This window comes from Ochotona curzoniae, unplaced genomic scaffold (genome assembly GCF_017591425.1).
Source record: "Ochotona curzoniae isolate NIBS_2020 unplaced genomic scaffold, NIBS_Ocur_1.0 scaffold_4683, whole genome shotgun sequence".
In the NCBI taxonomy this organism is placed as follows: domain Eukaryota; kingdom Metazoa; phylum Chordata; class Mammalia; order Lagomorpha; family Ochotonidae; genus Ochotona; species Ochotona curzoniae.
This window is the reverse complement of record NW_024467121.1, coordinates 23536674-23555153: the sequence shown is the minus strand read 5'-3', so window position 1 is coordinate 23555153 and position 18480 is coordinate 23536674. Positions and strand designations below refer to the sequence as shown.

Below are 18480 nucleotides of genomic sequence, written 5' to 3'. Positions count from 1 at the left end.
AATATTCAAATTAACAAGTAATAACTAATTGTGGCAATGATATTAAGGGAAAAAAGAGGAAACATACTATTGTAGGTGGTGTGCTGAAGGAAAACCATTGCTCTTGGAGGAGTGGATGGTGGGTAATTTGATGGTGTGGGAGCAGGTAGGGGGAAGAAACACGATTTATGCTCTGAAAAGGTTTCTCATGCTTCTCTGAGAACAGGTAAAGATTGGAAGGATCACTTAAAAAAATTATTAAAGTTCTCCAAGAGAAATGAGACAATGGCATGGACTACAGCATTGGGAGTTAAACACAGGAATAGCTTTGAAATATTCTGATACAAACTTAACAGTAACACTTCCCAAAAGCTACACATGCCACCAATACAAGAGTGGATTAAAAGACTTGTCTTTGTAGGAAGCAAGAAGGAGATTCACAGAGAAGGTACCATTTATACCTCAATGTTAAACTATTTGAGTCAGAAAATTAGGGAGAAGCTAAGGAAAAGTAAGCCTGAAACACCTCTGGAACCAGAAAAAAAGCATTAGAATTTAGAAAATATTTCTGTATTTCCTACTATTTTGCTTTAAAAAGTTATTTTTCTAATCATTGGATAATTTTCATGGGAAAATCAATAAATTCTGAAATCTGCCTAATCCTAGCAAATCAACCAAGTAAAAATTCACGAATATAAAAGTTCAGACACTATTTCTTTAAGAACGGAAATGAAAGTAATAGCACATACATATCTCACAAATATTAAAATGTATTTTCTACCATATTTTACATCTTAATCACATTATAATTTTCCCATTAATGCAAGTTTAATGGTACTGTACTACACATACTAATTAGCTCTGCTTTGAAGGTATGCACAAGCTAAAAAGTAAACACAGATGCCAATAATTTTTAATTGCAGTTAAAAGCAACATGTCAAAACAAAAAGTTAAAAATAACAGTGCTAAAATTTAGTGGCTTAAACAATGTGACGTTTTTTTAAAAAGCCATTTGTTGATCATAACTATAAAAGGAAGAGCTGTAAAAATGCTTGGGTGGACACAAACGCATGGAGATATTTGAATGGCAAAACCTTGCAACAATTAATGGGCTACCACTAAGGTTGCTGGATTAGGGTGAAGCCTGGATACAATTATGGACACTAGAAGGCAGGCCCTGGGAAGGTATACCCAGAAAAGGGCTGTTCACCTATGGTAAGCTTGCTTCCCATGTCTTTCTCTGCTTCCTGCCTCAGCATGGGACAGTTGTTCCACCACTGCTAGCCACATGTGTCAGACCCCAAGGGCAGCCCAAGCTTGTGAAGTTTCCACCATAAGTGGAATTGCTCTTCTTGGGTATTTTAGGTAACACAGTAAAATGCTGACTCACAAAGCATAAAAGTATAGAAGTCTAATGATTTCCCACAATAGCATTTGAAATACAGATTCTTGATCAAAAAAATACTAAATAAGGAATTAACAAATCAAATTTCTTTCAAAGAAAGAAGCTTCAAGAAAAATGGAATTTCATTCCTTGAGAGAGGAGGTAGAATAGTCCTTCTTACATGTTTTCTCAATCTTCTTCAATTTTCTCACTCACCCTCCACTATGCAAAGAGATTAACATCTTTCATGTGCTGATCTATTCTCCAGATGGCTGCAATGGCCAGAAGGAGCCAATGTGAAGCCAGAAGCCTCCCTTGGGTTTCTCACATGGGTATAAGTCCAAAGGTCTTGGGCCATCCTCCGCTGCATGCCCATGCCTCAAATGTGAAGCTGGATTGGAGTGAGGCAGCCAGGGGAAAAAAACCCAGCACCCGTATGGGATGCTAGTACTTGCAGGAGGGTAAGCCACTGAGCCACTGCACCAGCCCCCATCTTCTCCATTCTGATCACAAGTCTATTGTGACCATGAGAAGCAAGTTGAAATTAAAACATATCCAAAAAGTTCCTTCAACTATCCAGAGCAAAAACAGATCTAGAGGAGTAGGAGCAGGTAAGCGAAAAGGGAGTAAGAGGGCAGAATTATGTCACTCTCATCCACGTACCATCAATTACACCACAATAACCACCACTGATCATTATTACTTTCTGTTTTACTGTCTCAACAAGCCGAAAGTAGGTGTATCATAGGTATCAAGCTCTGAATCTGGGGTCTAACAGCTCTTCTAAAACTTCAACACTGGCCCAGATACCAACTTTTTTTTAAAATTTGTTAATTTTTTATTAGGAAAGGCAGATTTTACAGAGAGAAGTGGAAACAGAAAGATCTTCCATCCGCTGATTCACTCCCCAAGTGGGCGCAATGCCCAGAGTTGAGCCAATCTGAAGACAGGAGCCAAAGGGCAGGGTCCCAAGGCCTTGGGCCATCCTCTACTGTTTTCCCAAGCCACAAGCAGGGAGCTGAAAGGGAAGTAGAGCAGCCAAGAGACAAATTGGCACCCATTTGGAATCCAAGCATGTGCAAGGTCAGGATTTAGCCACTAGGCTATCGAGCTGGGCTCCCAACTCGTTTTTTTTTTTTTAAATATATGATTTCTTTATTTATTTGAAAGCCAAAGTTAGAAACAGGGAGAGACAGAGAAATCTCCATCTGTTAGTTCATTCCCTATATAATTATACTGGGCCAAGTCAAAGCCAGGAGCTTCATCCAGGCCTCTCACAGACAGTAGAGGCCCAAACACTTAAGATATCTTCTGGTGCTTTTCCCAGGCCATGAAGAGGGACCTGCATTGGAAGAGGAGCAGTCATCTGGGATGCGGTCATTGTTGCTTTACCTGCAACACCACAATGGCAGTCCTCCAGTTACCAACTTTGGTTTTGTTGTTGTTTGTTTTTAAATCTTACTTTAGGAGTAAAAAGATGAGACCAAGACCTAGACAGAGACAGACAAACGAGTGATTGTTTATTTACTCCCCCAATGCCCACCACAATGAGGGCTGGGCTGGGCAGAAACCAGAAACTGCAAGCTCAATCCAGGTCTTCCACCTGGGTGGCAGGGCACAATCCCCAGGTCCTTTAGCACTGTCTCCCAGGGCCTGCCGCAGCCAGTATTGAGAACTGGCCTTTGGCTAGTTTCTAGGAAGTATGATCTGATTTCATAGAACATTATGCCTGATAAGAGCATTCTGTTTGAAGATCGTGGACCACACAGTGCATCCAGTCTGACTAGATGGCTTACTCTTAACAGGATGAATTAATTCTGTTCTAGTGGTCATGTGTACTGCTATACCAGGGCAATCATGCAAGGGTAGCTTACCTCCATGACTTCCCGTCATTAAATAGTCAGGAGGCTAAGCTCAGGTGAGATTCTCTGACTGACAATACAAGTCTTACCACATCCTATTGTTCAGAGAATCAAGTACATCTGTGTGACATCACAGGATTCAAATTGTCATACTCCAAAACCTTATACTGATCATCATTTCACTAAGGTAAAAAACGTTACAATCTTTTCAAGACACTGACGGATTTACTGTACAAAGTAGCAAGGAACTAGATTAGTCAAACCAGTCTATTGTTTATGAAATTTACACAATTTTGCACACTCAGAAAGATACAAATAGTGAGTTAAGACCATCAAACAGGATATTATCAAGTCCTAAAAAACAGAAATCAAACAAGCTACAAGTGAGGCCACTTACCTCAATTATATATAAAAGAAAAAACAGAACAGAACTGATAATTTACAAAAACTCAAGAAGGCGTAGGTGGCAATATTAATGGCAAATAGCTATCATAATAATATATTTCCATTTAGTAGTATGTTAATTTATTAAAGTTGCTTAATAGTATTATTGTCCTCATTTTGCAGATGAGCAGAAAACAAAGGCATAAACTGCTGAATAGGGTCAGTTAGTAGGCAGGAAGCCTACCACACTGTACTACTTCCCTCAACACATGAGTTCAATGACCAGTGTCAGTACCACACTAAAATCCTCTACAGACACTGATCCTCCTAACACTTCTGCCTGGTAGGTTTCACTCTGTCAGCTTTACAAATGAAAACACCAAGGCTCTGATGAGCTGTCCAGCACTCTATAGGACACCTGTTGCGCTGGCCTTCCGCCCAGAGACTGCCACAAGTTTCCCATCCCTTGAAACACTAAGACACACAGAAATACACCATCACAAGGAGGTGTTTAGGTGGGCTAAGAACCCAGGACTGCAAAACTTCAAAGTCAATATTCTAACAGGAGACACGGACTTGTGAAGGAACTGAGATTAGACAGATGTACAAGGACAAGGGAATCACAGTTTTACAAAGTGTATGGAACAATGCACTACAGTTAAAGAAAATAAGGTTGCAAGTCACTTAAAGTTAAGGCAGTTATACAACATAACACTATAACACCACAGTAAGTCATTTATTGAACTGAATAAAATAAAAAGCATGGTCAACTACTGTAGAACCCTATAGTCAATATTTTGGTTTTTAGAGGAATTTCTATACTTTACATATGTAAATGTAAAAAGCTGGGAAGTAATGTGACAAATTACAATTCACTCTATTAGCCACTTACTTTTGCAATAATGACTTCTTTCTTCAGAATCTTCATAGCATAATATTTCCCACTTGCCTTCTCTCGAACCAAAATGACTTTTCCAAAAGTGCCTTTACCTAGTAGTTTCAAATAGTCAAAATCATTCATTGTCTGAAAAATACAAATTAAAAAATATGAAATATTTGACACATTCTACTGCACATATTTAAATACAGATTTGTAATACTCATTCAAAAACTAATTCTATCAAATAAAAAGAACCTGTGTGGCACCGGACAATTCATCAGCACTCAGTACACCAAAAATAGTCTAAGCGGTTTTCAGATAATTTAGAAAATGCTTTCTGAACCGACAACACGCCAAACCAACTTACCAGCTAAATGAAAAGGCACAGGCAGAGGGAGAAAAGAAAATCATCATCACTTATTTTCAACAAGTCAGGTATTCAAGGATTTAATAATGCCCTGCCTGCAGACAACCTGATAACTACAAATGTCCCACACAAACACATCTAAATATGTCTAAGTAAGCAGTACTTTAAAGGAACTATCTCAGAATGTACTCTAAAAGGTGGCTAAAACCTAAGAAAAATTGAGTTTTCTTTATAAAAATGTTGAGTACAACCTTGGGGTTCAGAGAAAATAAATCTAAGACAGAGAGCAAATGTAGATTCTGAGAAAGCAACCAGTACAATTCAAAATGGGAGGGCAGGGAGCTCTTAGTGTCCCTGACTGTCCGGTTTCTCTTTTTATTTCTCATCACTAAGGGAAATGCCCAGGATTTTCATAAGCAGAGCAGTTACTTGCTCTTCCAGGCCTCTCTAAATATACTTCCTGCTCCATGCTATCTGTAACACTCTTCCACAAACTTTCATAATTTTGAAATTCCAGTGAAGTTCCTCCAACACCCAGCTTTTCACTACTGTCCAATGGTCTCATTTTGAAATTCCTTTATTACTGTTAATGGCCAGAGCTGAGCTGATCCAAAACTAAGAACAAAGGCTTCTTCCAGGTCTCCCATGTGGGTGCAGGGTCCCAAAGGCTTTGGGCCATCCTCTACTGCTTTTTCAGGCCATAAGCAGGGAACTGGATGGAAAATGGAGCAGCCAGGACACAAACTAACAGCCATATGGGATCGCAGCATGTACAAGGTAAGGATTTAGCCACTAAATTTAAATTCAGTTTGGAGGTTTGCAAGTAACAAATTAAGTATTTGAGTATCATTACATAATCAGAAGTGACTGAGAATTTTCTTTGCCTTTTCAATGATTCTTCTTTATCACCCATCTAAATCAAATGTGAAAAACATTTTAATAAGTAACTTGTGCCTCCAATTTAAGAAATAAGACAAAAACTAAATTCAATTCAAAATGATTAGAAGAAAAAGTGTTGCCAGCCGCATCTGCATGTACTGGCCACATGCCGTACCCAAAATGGCGCCGGCCGGAAAAGCCACACCTTGGTTCCTAATGGAGAGTTACGTAGCTTTCGCGGTACTGCGCAGGCGCCTAGCGCATGCACAGTGAGCTGAGGCGTGCCCGGAGCATGAACACTGGGACTGACGAATCCAGTCGCCCAGGACCCTGCGTAATCATGCCGCCGACCTATCATCGGCGGAGACGAGGCCAGTCAGCACATAAGAGCAGACAGCCTGCCTGGGTCAGGGCCTTTCCCTCCTCATCTTGGTGCGGGCAATAAAGATTACCGCAGAAGACTTCACTCGCGTCTGCCTCTTATCGCCGGACGATAAGAAACGTGGGCACGACAAAAAAGGCAGAAAAGATAAAGATCAAAGTAAAAATCAATGAAGTCTTATGAAGAAGGGAGGGGAGGGGAGGGGAGGGGAGGGGAGGGGAGGGGGAGGGGAGGGGAGGGGAGGGGAGGGGAGGGGAGGGGAGGGGAGGGAACATAACATACTCTAAACACCTACTTTTATGTTATCTCAAGGACAGCTGAGATGAAATGAACAAATCCCTTCAAAATTTCAAGCTACTCTTCCTAAAAACTACAATGAATAAACAATTCCCAAGCTGGTCCCTGAGGCCAGCAGCATCTCGATACCCAAACTAGACAGACATCCCAAGGAAACTACTGGCCAATACTCTTCAGGGACACACATGAGAATTCCATAATGTTAAAAATGAGTGCCTGTGTTCGTTTTCTACATTATTTGCCATTGAACTTTTGATTATATTCACCATGTAATAAATTATAATGCCTTATCTACTCAATAATTGCACTACTCCCAAGAAAAAGATAAGCACAAAAGAGAGCTGGGAACACAACCGTGCCTTTACCAATTCAACAAAAAAAAATCAAGCATGAGGCTGTACAGATATGGAATACAGTAATGAAGTTAGTCCCATTTGAACAAAAAACAGGTAATATTAAGTAAACTTAATTTCACTGATTTAAAAAGAAAAACACAAGGAATATGAAATAAGCATAAAGTTATTTGCACTAGGCAGTCTCCAAAGATAGGAAACCATATGAAAACAAAAGAATTGCCCAGTCCATAATCCCTTCCCTCTGTAAGCACACACCATTTTCTCATGAAGAGATGGAATCAAATTTCCCTCTTCTTAGGCTAGCCTTGTGTCCTGCTCTGAACATAAGACTATGACTAAAACAATAGTAAACCAGTTGCACATGTAGCCATATAGCAACTTGTATTTTCCACCTAGTGGAAACTAAAAAGCTTACCCAGATTACCCTGCGGCAATGAGACAGGCCATGTGGAGAAGTCAACAGACAGCACTAAGATCCCACACAAGAAAAACATTTTCCTGAATTGTCTGCACAGGCCAGGTGTCAACTGAAGACAGCTTCTTAGGCAAACCACATGAAAACAAAAGAATTGCCCAGCCAAATCACAGAATCCTAAGAAACACTCTTCTTATTTTATATTATATTTGAAGTCACTGGTTCCATGGCAGTAAATTACTGTGAGACTACTGTCACAACAAGGCCATAATGTCATTTTGCTGCTCTGTTTCATTGGGACAATACTTGACCCATTTTTCATCTAACAGCCCTGGAAAACAGCATTCACTTTGTCCTATCATCAAATATCACAGAAAATAAAATTAAATTATTGGGGAAAAATTAAAAATAATTTTTAAACTGCTTTATGACATTTTAAAATGAAAAGCAATAGAACATTATTAAATACTATATTCCTTAAGGATTACAATTCTTAGAAACAATAAAGTTAAAACAAAAAGTATGACAGATGTATCTCTCAATTTCACAGCTTCTGTCATTATGATTGTCAGCTTAAAAAAAATAAGCGGAATGAACGTAGAAATTAATAGCAGTTAAAAAGCTTCCTATGCGATGCAACCAGAAGCAAATCTCATTATTTATTCTGACAAAGCTTCAGAAAATTGAGACAATATCTTGATACCAAATGCTTATGTTTGGAGTGGTATATATAGTAATTATCTAGCCTTGACAAACGAAATGTAAACTATTACAAAATGTTTTCCTCTTTCGGATAATATTAAATGATTAAAGAAGATATTAAATGATCTGAAATAATATTCTTTTAAAAATTGAGAGCATGGAACCCTTTTAGCAAAATTAATCTTCCAAATTCCAACACTGAGAATCAGAGTAATATTTTACATACTTATACTTTCTTCTTTGCATGTTAATATAGTTCTTCCAGTTTAAGAGACACATGCATACTAAACAAATGCTGGATAAACGAATTAATATCCCTCACACACACTAGAATTAAGGGAAAAAAAGACTGTCTAGTCAACAAATTGAATTTTTCAAATTAATATTTAACTGGTAACAAAAGAACCTCTTAGAAAATAGCACGGATATAATAGTTATTTGCTCCAAAAAGCCAGGTTCCAGATATATCTGCAATGTAAGAGCAAAACCAAGTAGGTTAAAACGGAGAAGCAGTCTCCTGAATCTTTCTGCATGCTTCCCCTGTTAGTCTTTCTCACAAGAGAGCAGGGCCTGACAGGGTTATCCCCTTCTTCAGCACTGATTACACCTCCTCAGTGGGCAGACCCAGGCAGAGCAAGCTATTTGGCTACCCTACCATTTCTCTGTTTTGGTGCTAACCAAACCAAGTTACTGTAGGAAGGCATTAAGCAATAAAATTTCAAAAACAGGACTCACTCAGATGATTTCAAAAAACCTTCACTAAACAGTAAAAGTTTGGCAAAACTTCTATTCTCATTTTGCTTTTCATTCTTTATACTCAGTCCCTTCTCAAACCAGAGAAAATCAACAGACCAGCTCCGTAACCAAGATTAAGCACTTTGGAATCTCCTAATCAAATTCTTTTGCAACATCATCTTTTAATTCACTTAGATCCATATGTGAAGTCTTTTGTCTTCCAACCTGTATCCTTACCTCTCCAAGACAGTTTTTATCTGACCAAGCAGACTCTGTGACAATATACTATGACTAACAGAAGTTACTACCTGCCTGTGGTTCCACGCCAGACACCAGTCAAGGCCACTCAGCACAGCCACCAGAGTTAGCAGCTATTCTCTGAATCCTGTTACTCATTTTTCAAAAGCGAACAAAGAGGAAAATGTAACCTATAATTAACCTATAATTTATGAGAATATTTTTGCTTCAGAACATGTGAGTTATAGTCCATAGCTAAAACAATCTGGGGCCCGGCAGCATGGACTAGCAGCTAAGTACTCGTCTTGAATGCACTGGGATCCCATATGGGCATCGCTTCTAATCCCAGCAGCTCCACTTCCCATCCAGTTCCCTGCTTGTGGCCTGGGAAAGCAGTCCAGGATGGCACGAAGCTTTGGGACCCTGCACCCATGTGGGAGACCCAGAAGGAGTTTCTGGATCCTGGCTTCGGATCAGCATAGCATCAGCCATTGTGCTCACTTGGGGAGTGAATCATCGGACGGAAGATCTTCCTTTCTGTCTCTCCTCCTCTCTGTGTATCTAATTTTCCAATAAATAAATAAATCTTTAAAACAAACAAACAAATAAATAAAACCAATCTGAACTTGCACAGCTCCTCTCAGAAGAACTCATCCACATAAAGGGAATAATTCTACACATATTTACCTTATCAAAGTGGCACTAATATTTTACCTCTTCTGAACTGAGGATCTGGGACTGTTACAGAATTAGATAATGACGGGGGCCGGCATTGTGGCATAGAGAGTAGCACTGTCACAGTGGCTTGGCAGCTCACATGAGCATTGGTCTAAGTCTCAACTGAACAACTTCTGATCTTCCCCTCTGTTAATGCACTTGAGAGGGCAGTGGGGGATGGCCCAAACACTTGCGCCCCTGCAGCCACATGTGAGACCTAGATGAAGCTCCTGCGTTTGGATCGGCCTAGCTACAGCCTTTGGGGACACCTGGGGAGTGAACCATTCACTGGATGGGAGATTTTTCTGTCTCTTCCTCTCTCTCTAATTCGCTTTTGAGGCAATAAATGAATCTTTGAAAGAAAAAGTTTCCATTAGAGGCTAGCCAAAAAAAGCATACAATAAAAGGTTGTAAGCGATAATTAGTAATGGGGATGAATTTTAAGATCATTCACACTAGGGCCTGGCGGCATGGCCTAGCAACTAAAGTCCTCGCCTTGAACACCCCGGGATCCCATATGGGCGCCGGTTCTAATCCCTGCAACCCCACTTCCCATCCAGCTCCCTGCTTGTGGCATGGGAAAGCAGTTGAGGACGGCCCAGAGCCTTGGGACCCTGCACCCACATGGAAGACCTAGAAGAAGTTCCTGGCTCCTGGCTTTGGATTGGTTCAGCTCCAGCTGTTGCGGTCACTTGGGGAGTGAATAACTGAACAGAAGATCTTTGTCTCTGTCTCTCCTCCTCCTCTCTGTACATCTGACTTTCCAATAAAAAATTTTCAAAAATTCAAAAAAAATTAAAAAAAAATCATTTGCACTAGTCACTATAGAAAGACATAATTGCTCCCAATATAATAACCAGCTCCTATATATTTCTACTTTTGCATCTTTCAAACTCAAACCTGACTCACATCATTCAACCTTCTTCTAGCAAACCTACATATTCATTTACAAAAGGTATCTACCCATGAGAGTACTTCAAGTAAAAATATTAAAAACTCCCCATTTTAATCCTGTAACAAGAGTTTATCTATCTGTCAAGCAGAATGGTAGGTATTCCGCAGAATTAAAGCACAGGATAGACAATAAAGATGGAGTTGGTTGGGACCTGAATTTAAATTTCAAAACATACTTAAACTTTAAATTAATTATTGTGCACATACTTTTTTTTTATTTCCAAGTGGTGGGTAAGGCTAGCTAAATGTTAGTTTTCTTCTTAACTAACAATGTAAGAGAAATTGACTTAAAAGCAAAAACAGATTCAATTCATAGCGGACTCAGGCCTTTAAAGACAACAGGAAGGTTAGGCACTTGCCCAACATCAAGCATAAACTATTACATTCAGACATAAAATTCACATGAAGAATAATTAATTGTAAGCTTCAACAAGTTCATGTTTTGAATGTTGATGAGGGAGGATTTAAATTTAGGCAGACTGACTCAAAAGAATTCTTAATCACTGTGCTAACTACAAATTTCATGGATAATTGGTGAGAATTTGTGTATTCCCACCTCAAAATGAATTTGCAACCTAATATAGCAAATACATTCTAAAATGATAAACGGCATGCTTATTTCTTTCCAAAACCTTTCTTTGAGTTAATAATTATTAGGAAGTAGTTTTTCAATTTTCCATGGCAAGGGAAAATATAATTTATAACTCATAAACATAGAAATTAGTCCTTATTTTTCAGGAGTACTGAGGGGGGAGTCTGTTTCCCTCATTGGCTCAGAGGCAGTGATTACAACCAATGCTCTCGCTGCCAGAGAGCTCACACTCCTGCTGCCTTTAGGGAAGCCAAGGGTGCCACGCAGCAAGAACACAAGAGCCACTTCTGCCCTACTTTCAGAACCTGCAATGCCCACTGGCTTAAAAAACCAACTCACTCGCATTGTAACTAGACAAGTGTTACACTGCTGGGAGAAAAGCAGCTAACAGCTGACAGACACCCTGGACCTAGTTAGTGCCAAATTTGTGTTAACTATACCAGTGTGCCTGCATAATTGCCTATTCTATTTCGTTTTTGTTGTTATTATTAAAGATATGTTGGGGGCAGACATAGGCAAGCCAACAAACAGGGACTAAAGACCCATGTGTGGACCTTGGGTGGGTAGGCAGGCAGGGTCCTGGATTGCATAGCATACTGTCACAGGACCCTGCATGGGGGGCTGTGGATTGCTCAGGGAAGTGTATCTGGAAAAGTGTGGGAAGGGAGGACTGCTGAGGGAGAACTTGACAGGTGTGGAGTGACTTCTGGGGGACTTCCATCAACCTGGCTACTGCACTTGCAGGTAAATGAGGGGGCTGAGACTGAGTGGTTTAGACAAGAGAAACTGGAGGACCTTTTGTGGCCAAGCCAATACACCATGTACGTGGGAGACATGAGCTGAGCTTGTTGTATCAACCACCATTTAACAAAAGCACACAAAAGCCATGGCTGGGGAGCCTGTCTGGCAGGGTTCAACCACAGGACCCACCAGTGAGTGTTGGGGTGGATCATGTTAGGCTGGGCCATGACATTAACCAGCTGATGAGAGAACTGGGTCTGGGAGCAGATTTTGTGGGGGATTTGTGGGCTCACACCTGTGGGACTGCCATACCAGCTGGTTTGCTTGGGGCTGGCAGTGCTGACGGGCTGAGCTAGGTATGACCATGGAACCCATCAACACTAATGGGTACTGGGATTGGGAATAGGTCAGGCTGCTCCAGGCTGAAGCACCCACAGACACACCCAAGAATTGAGTGTGAAGCTGGCAGGGCACCAACATCCACCAACACACAAAGAATCCAACACTGTGACGGGGCTGGGGGTATGGTGTAGACTGCCAGGTAAGGGCCTTGCATCTGGGCATGTGTGAGATCTGGGTCTGGGAGTGGGCCTCAGGCGGGAACTTGGGGAACTCCCCTGGTGGGCCATGACTTCTACTGGTGAGCAAGTGAGTCAAGGCTGGGTGTTGGTCAGGCCATGCTGGGCTGTTTCACTTTTCCACAGGTGTGTGGGTTGGCTCCATAGGGGGCGGACTGGGCAAGGCCAGGCCAAACCAAAATACATTGGCAAGTATGGGAGCCAGGATGTGGTGCGGGCCATGCTAAGCTAGGCTAGGGATGCTGAACTCACTGACACCGTCCAAACCTACAATGTCAGGATGCATTTGAAGTAGAATGATGGACTTCTGACTGTTTAGGAAAGACTATATTATTGTATTGAAATAGGGTAAATCGGGTAGAGGGAGGGAACTGGACAAGGGGAAGGGAAATTCAAGAACCTATAGAACTGTATCATAAAATAATAGATATATTAAAACAGAACAGATAAAGTCAACACACACACACAAACAAAACAAACAAACAAACAAAAAAAAAGAAACAGGGATTGGGATAGGCTGGCATGGATAGGGTATAGCACCCAGGGATAGGGTATAGTTGGGTTAAGCTAGACTCCAGTGAGAGTTGGGACTGGGAGCAAGCCAGGCCAGGCTAGGCTGCAGCATCCAACAGCAAAGGCCAGAGTGGGAGATGGGTTTGCCAGGCTGGATCGTAGCAACCACCAACATGTGCAACATCTGTGGCTGGGAGCCTGCCTGGTCTGGGAGCTAGGGGATGGGGTGTGCCAGACAGGGTGAAGCTCCAGCACCTGTTGCTGTTCACAACAGCCAAGGTAGGTGTAGGACAGGCAGGGCTAGGTCTCTGCACCTGCTGAATGATATGAGAGCTGGGTCTTGGGTTGGACTAGACGTGGCTGGGCTGTAGCACCCAACAGCAAAAGCCAGAATGGGTGTGGGCAAGAGGTGGATGAAGTCAGGCTGAGCCAAGGACCCTCAAGTGCACAAAATCTCCCCCTGCGAGGAGACCTGACAGAGGATCTTGGGTAACTCCTCTGTCAGGATGCAGTCCCTGCAGGTGAGTGCAAGAACCAGATCAACCCAGATTACAGTACCTGCTGGCATACTTGTGGGTCAGGTGTGGTGGCAGGCCAGGATGGGCTACTTCATAACACCCACTTGAGGATCTGAGAACCAGGATGGGGTGCAGACAGGCAGATTGGGCCACAACACCAGTCAGTTACATTAGGACCAGGACTGGGGGGCTGGATGGGCTAAGCTTGGCTAGGCTGGGCTAAGCTGCAGCACCCCCAGCATGAGCTGGAACTGGTGGGCAGAATGGGCAGAGCCAGGCTGCAGCATATGCTGCAGGGGCCTCCCCTGCGGGGCTATTACTCTCCCTGGTGAGCATGAGAGCTGGGTTAGAGGGAGAGCCAGGCTGGGCTAACCAACTGTACCTATTGGTACAGCATGACCCAGAGTAGTACAGGGTGGTCAGGCCTTGCCACAGAATCTGGCAAGTGTTGGCAATGGGGGCAAGTCCAGTCAGACTAGATTGCAGAACCACCTAGAAAGTGCAACCTCTGGGGATGGGGATGGGCCTAGTAGAAAAACTATAGGCACCCCTCTGACGGGCTGCAACTCCCACTGGTTAGCATGAGAACCAGGGCTGGGGGTAGACCTGGCTAGACAGGCAGTGGTACCCACCAGCATGAGTGTGGGCTGGATAGTGCAGTCAGTTGGGTTAAGCTAGACTCCAATGCCCATTTATGTGTACAAGAGCTGAATGGGATGTGGGACAGACCAGACCAGTCTGCTGCACACACTGGCATGCACAGGAATCAGGGCTGAGGTTGAGCCTCAAGAGGGTAATGGTGGTCACTCTGACTAGGCTGCAGTTCCTGCTGGTGTACATAAGGGCAAGTGTGTGTTGGGCTCATCTGCAGTGTCCACTGGTTTGCATATGAGATGGGACTAGAGGCAGAACTGACCAGGTAACTATAACCACCAGTGTGTGTGTAGGTTGATGTGGATGGACTGAGCTGGACCCTATACTGGCTGGCACATTCAGTAGTCAGGTCTGGGGTCAACTCTGGCAAGGTTTCTTTGAGTACCTCTCAAACAGGATCACTGAACTCAGAACTCCAACCATGGGGAAAATCATAGGCCCTGTGGTCTGACTACGGAGTACATGTGTCAGAACTGGGTCTTAACAGTTGCTGGGGGCCTGTGTGGTGGATGGCCTGTCCAGAGGCTCATGGGGGTCATGACAACCAGTTCATTGAGACCTGCAGGTGACATCTGGTGTCACTGAGAGCAGAACAAATCAGACAGCTCCCTGGACAAGTATCTTTGCAAACTGAGATTCTAAGATGGACTATGTCATCCAACAGACCTTGGAATGCTTTCTTTAACCTTGGAGCAACAAAATCAACAGCATCTCAGAACTATCAAAACCACTTAAGCAGTATCCTCAGAGCATGCTCCACAGCAGGGATGTGTCATCCCTGGGATGACACTGCGAGGCCTTTCCCCATTCTGAGGTACTAATGTTGCTGGGTTATTGCGATTGGCCCTCTTTCCATCTCTCTCCACTTTCCCCAGATATCAGGAGAAAAAAAGGAGATTGGAGGCAGTTGTCTCATCCACTTTCCCCCTTTCCTCCATTCTCCCCACACTAACTGTTGGTCCACATGGGCATGTATCCCTCTCAGCAATGTAAACATCATCAAAAGTAAAATCAATTTCTTATTTAAAAAGTCACTTAAAAGAAGTGTATTATTTCCCAGTGTGTAAAATATTAAAAACAGGAACACAGAAATGCAGATTGTTAAGGCAGTACAATAACATCTCAGTCACGGTCTGTCTCAGGCCCTAACTGGGCAGTCATCACTCAAGTGTTGAGCTACTGAAATGAAGTGAGGGTCATTAATTTTTAAGTAATATGAGATAGCTCAAGTCCACATGATTTATGACCATTCATATGCTAACATATCGTAAGAAACTGGAGAAAATCTTTTTACAAATGGCAACTTGAGGCACTTTTTCTTTACAAGCAGTGGTGTCCTGTTGGCTAGCGCGATACGGCATCATTACTTTGTACCTTTCTTTTATGATGAGTTGTGGAAGCATCCATCTCCTCCTCCCCTATGTTATCAATCTGTGAAGTTGGACTACAGTTCATTCTCTCCTCTTCTTGCCTCTGGAGTCTGTCTGCTACAGCCTGAATCGCTTCTGTCCATTCTTCCCTATAAACATGAGCAAAGGTTCCCATTAATAAAAAGTGATTCAAATACTGTTCTTTTCATAAAATATGAAATCAACACAAATATGGTCTATTTTTAGATATCGCTTTCCTCCTACTGTCCCCTGATGCAGAAAATGAACCTTAAAAGTGGTTTCACTGTAGTCCTAAATTGCTAGTAGTGCTTATATAGAAGTGTGCTAAAGAAAAAAAGAGAAGGAAAAAGTTATAATGAATCTTCACAAAGTTCCAAGGGAAACAAAATGTTACAGAAAACTTGTACCACATTTAAGTTTTGTATCAATATAAACCTAATTAATAATTTCATTTTACTCAAGACTTTTAAAAGTACTCTTATAATGGGGCTGGTGCTTTGGCTCATTAAGTTAATCCTCCACCTCCAAGCAATGGCATCCCATACGGGTGCCAATTTGAGTCCCAACTGCTCCTGTTTCAATATAGCCCCCTGCTTGTGGCACAGGAAAGCAGAAGATGGCTCAATCCATGGAACCATGCACCCACAGAGGAGAACTGGAAGAAGCTCCTGGCACCTGATCGGCTCATCTCTGGCCACTGCAGCCATTTGGGGAGTGAACCAATGGATGGAAGATCTTTCTCTGTCTTTCCTTTCTGTAAATCTTCCTTTCACTCAAAAAAAAAAAAAAATCTTTAAAATATTTTTACATTTTAAAATTCTGTTAACACTATTTAAGTGTACAAATTTTGTCTATGCTAACTCTAATAAGCAAACTGGCCTGTACATGTTTATTACAATTTTTCTACAGATTTGTTTATCTGTAAGTTAGAGAAGGAGAGACATAAATGGCAAGAGAAAGAGGGAGGGAGGGAAATGAAGAGAGAGGAATCTTTGATCCACGGGTCTATTCTTTAAATGGCTGCAAAAGCTAGGTCTAGGTCAGACACAAGCTCACAGCCAGGAACTGCAAATAGGCTCACACACTGGTGGCAGGGCCCAAGCACTTGTTTCCTTCCCAGACACATTAGCAGAAAGTTGGATGGGAAACAGACCAGCTGGGACTCAAATTAGTGCTCCAACATGAGATGCGAGCATAGCAAGTCTAGGTTTACTTATTTATTTTCTTAAAGAAAGAACATATTTCAAAAAAAAAAATATTTGTTTTTATTGGAAAGGCAAAACGGCTAGAGCTGTGCCAACATGAAACCAAGAGCCAGGAGCTTCTTTTGGGTCTCCTATGGGGGTGCAAGGTCCCAAGGCTTTGTAGCATCCTCCACTGCTTTTCCAGGCCATAGTCAGAGAGCTGAATGGCAAGCTGAGCAGATGGGACTCAAACCAGCACCCATATGGGATGCTGAGGCTTGGAGGTGGAGAATTAGCCAATTGAGCCAAATCACCATCCCAAATAAAGACTTAAACCTCTATACCACACCATCAGCCCATGTTTTGTTTAGCTATTTTAAGTGCATTAGGAACATACATAACATATTTACATGATCCAACAAAGTTGCAAAAAAAGATTTTTCAAAGTTAAAACTTTTCACTGTCCACAATCGTAAGTATGCTTGTTTAACAAATGATGGCACAAAGTTTGCAGCTTAAGAACTGTTTCAGTAACCCCTGTGTCAAATATGGTTTTTATTTTTGTCAAGTCAACAATCCTTCCTCCCCCCCCCCCCGAAAAAGTTTTAACATCTGGCCTAGTGAAGATGCTTCTAGAATACCTTTATCCCACACTGGAATCCATAAGTTTCCCAGTGTGAATTGTTCATTCCTGCTTTTTGCTAATTCATAACCTGAAAAACAGCAATGAAAGCTGAAGTGACAGGGTTCCGGATACCAACTTGGGACACCTGGACACCTTTCTGGCTCCCAGTTGAGTCCAGTTTAGATTCAGCTGTTGTAGCTATCCAATGTGTGAGATGTTGGATGGAGGCTCTCCTTTTGCTTCTCTTTCTGTCTGTCCCTGTTTCTTAAATACATAAATTTAACATCCCTGAGAACACTAACGGTTCTTTTAATCAATGTTTGGTTACTCCATTATCCAGAAACCCTATGAATCTGAATCTACTACCTCTTAACTCCTTGTGGCTTTGACCATACTGTCTTGAAATTCTGTGTACTTGCTTCTCAATGAATCCCAAAATGTACAGGAGAAATCAGATACTGTGATGTCCACAAAGATATAATCTTCCATTAGAAAGATTTAAAATTGCTTTCAGCAGGATCCTAACAAACTGACAAAACTTGATCACTTTCGCACAATTCAGGACTCAAGCATTCAAGGCTATACTTCAACTCCAAAGGTAAATAAATATATTGATCCTTTCTTGCAGAGTATAATCTCTAACGGTACCAACTAAATGTAGTAAAATTTTACTATTTCTCCCTTCTTCGGTAAGACTTAAAGTTACGGAAATCACTCCAAGCTCTGGAAACTACTCAGAATCTCAGTATTTCAGACACTTCTCAAACTAGCATGTAATCTGGGGAAATAGGCTTCACTTTCTCAATGATTTTTTTTTCAAGGTAGTTTCAGCAAAACATATTTTCAGTCTTATTGTCTAATCATTCATTCTTTTAAGAAAAAAAAATATATATATACTCATATATGTGTGTGTGTCTGTCTGTCTGTCCTTGGATCAGTGAAAATGGCAGCATTTCAAAAGTATCCAAACCACTTGGACAGAACCCTCGGAGTATGTACACATTGAGACTCTGGGTTGATGTGAGGTGGTGGTTCCTCATTCATGGGTACCAGGATGTGTGGAAAGTTATGAGTGGTTTCTCCCTTTGTCTCTCCCTTTCCCCCAGGAACAACAAGAAGAAACAGCAAATTTGGAAGCAATGAGTTCACCAAAT

At 41.7% G+C, this 18480-nt stretch overlaps 1 protein-coding gene across 1 annotated transcript in view; it reads right to left on the bottom strand.

Annotated features, from left to right (window-relative positions):
• The window catches only part of AKT3 (AKT serine/threonine kinase 3), a 236777-nt gene that overhangs the window by 67053 nt on the left and 151244 nt on the right, over positions 1–18480 (bottom strand). The window contains exons 5-6 of the mRNA XM_040967991.1: positions 15501–15645; positions 4502–4633 (exon numbers count right to left, since the gene is read on the bottom strand). Coding sequence (XP_040823925.1) covers positions 4502–4633; positions 15501–15645 — 277 coding nt within the window. The remainder of the gene's footprint in view (positions 1–4501; positions 4634–15500; positions 15646–18480) is intronic.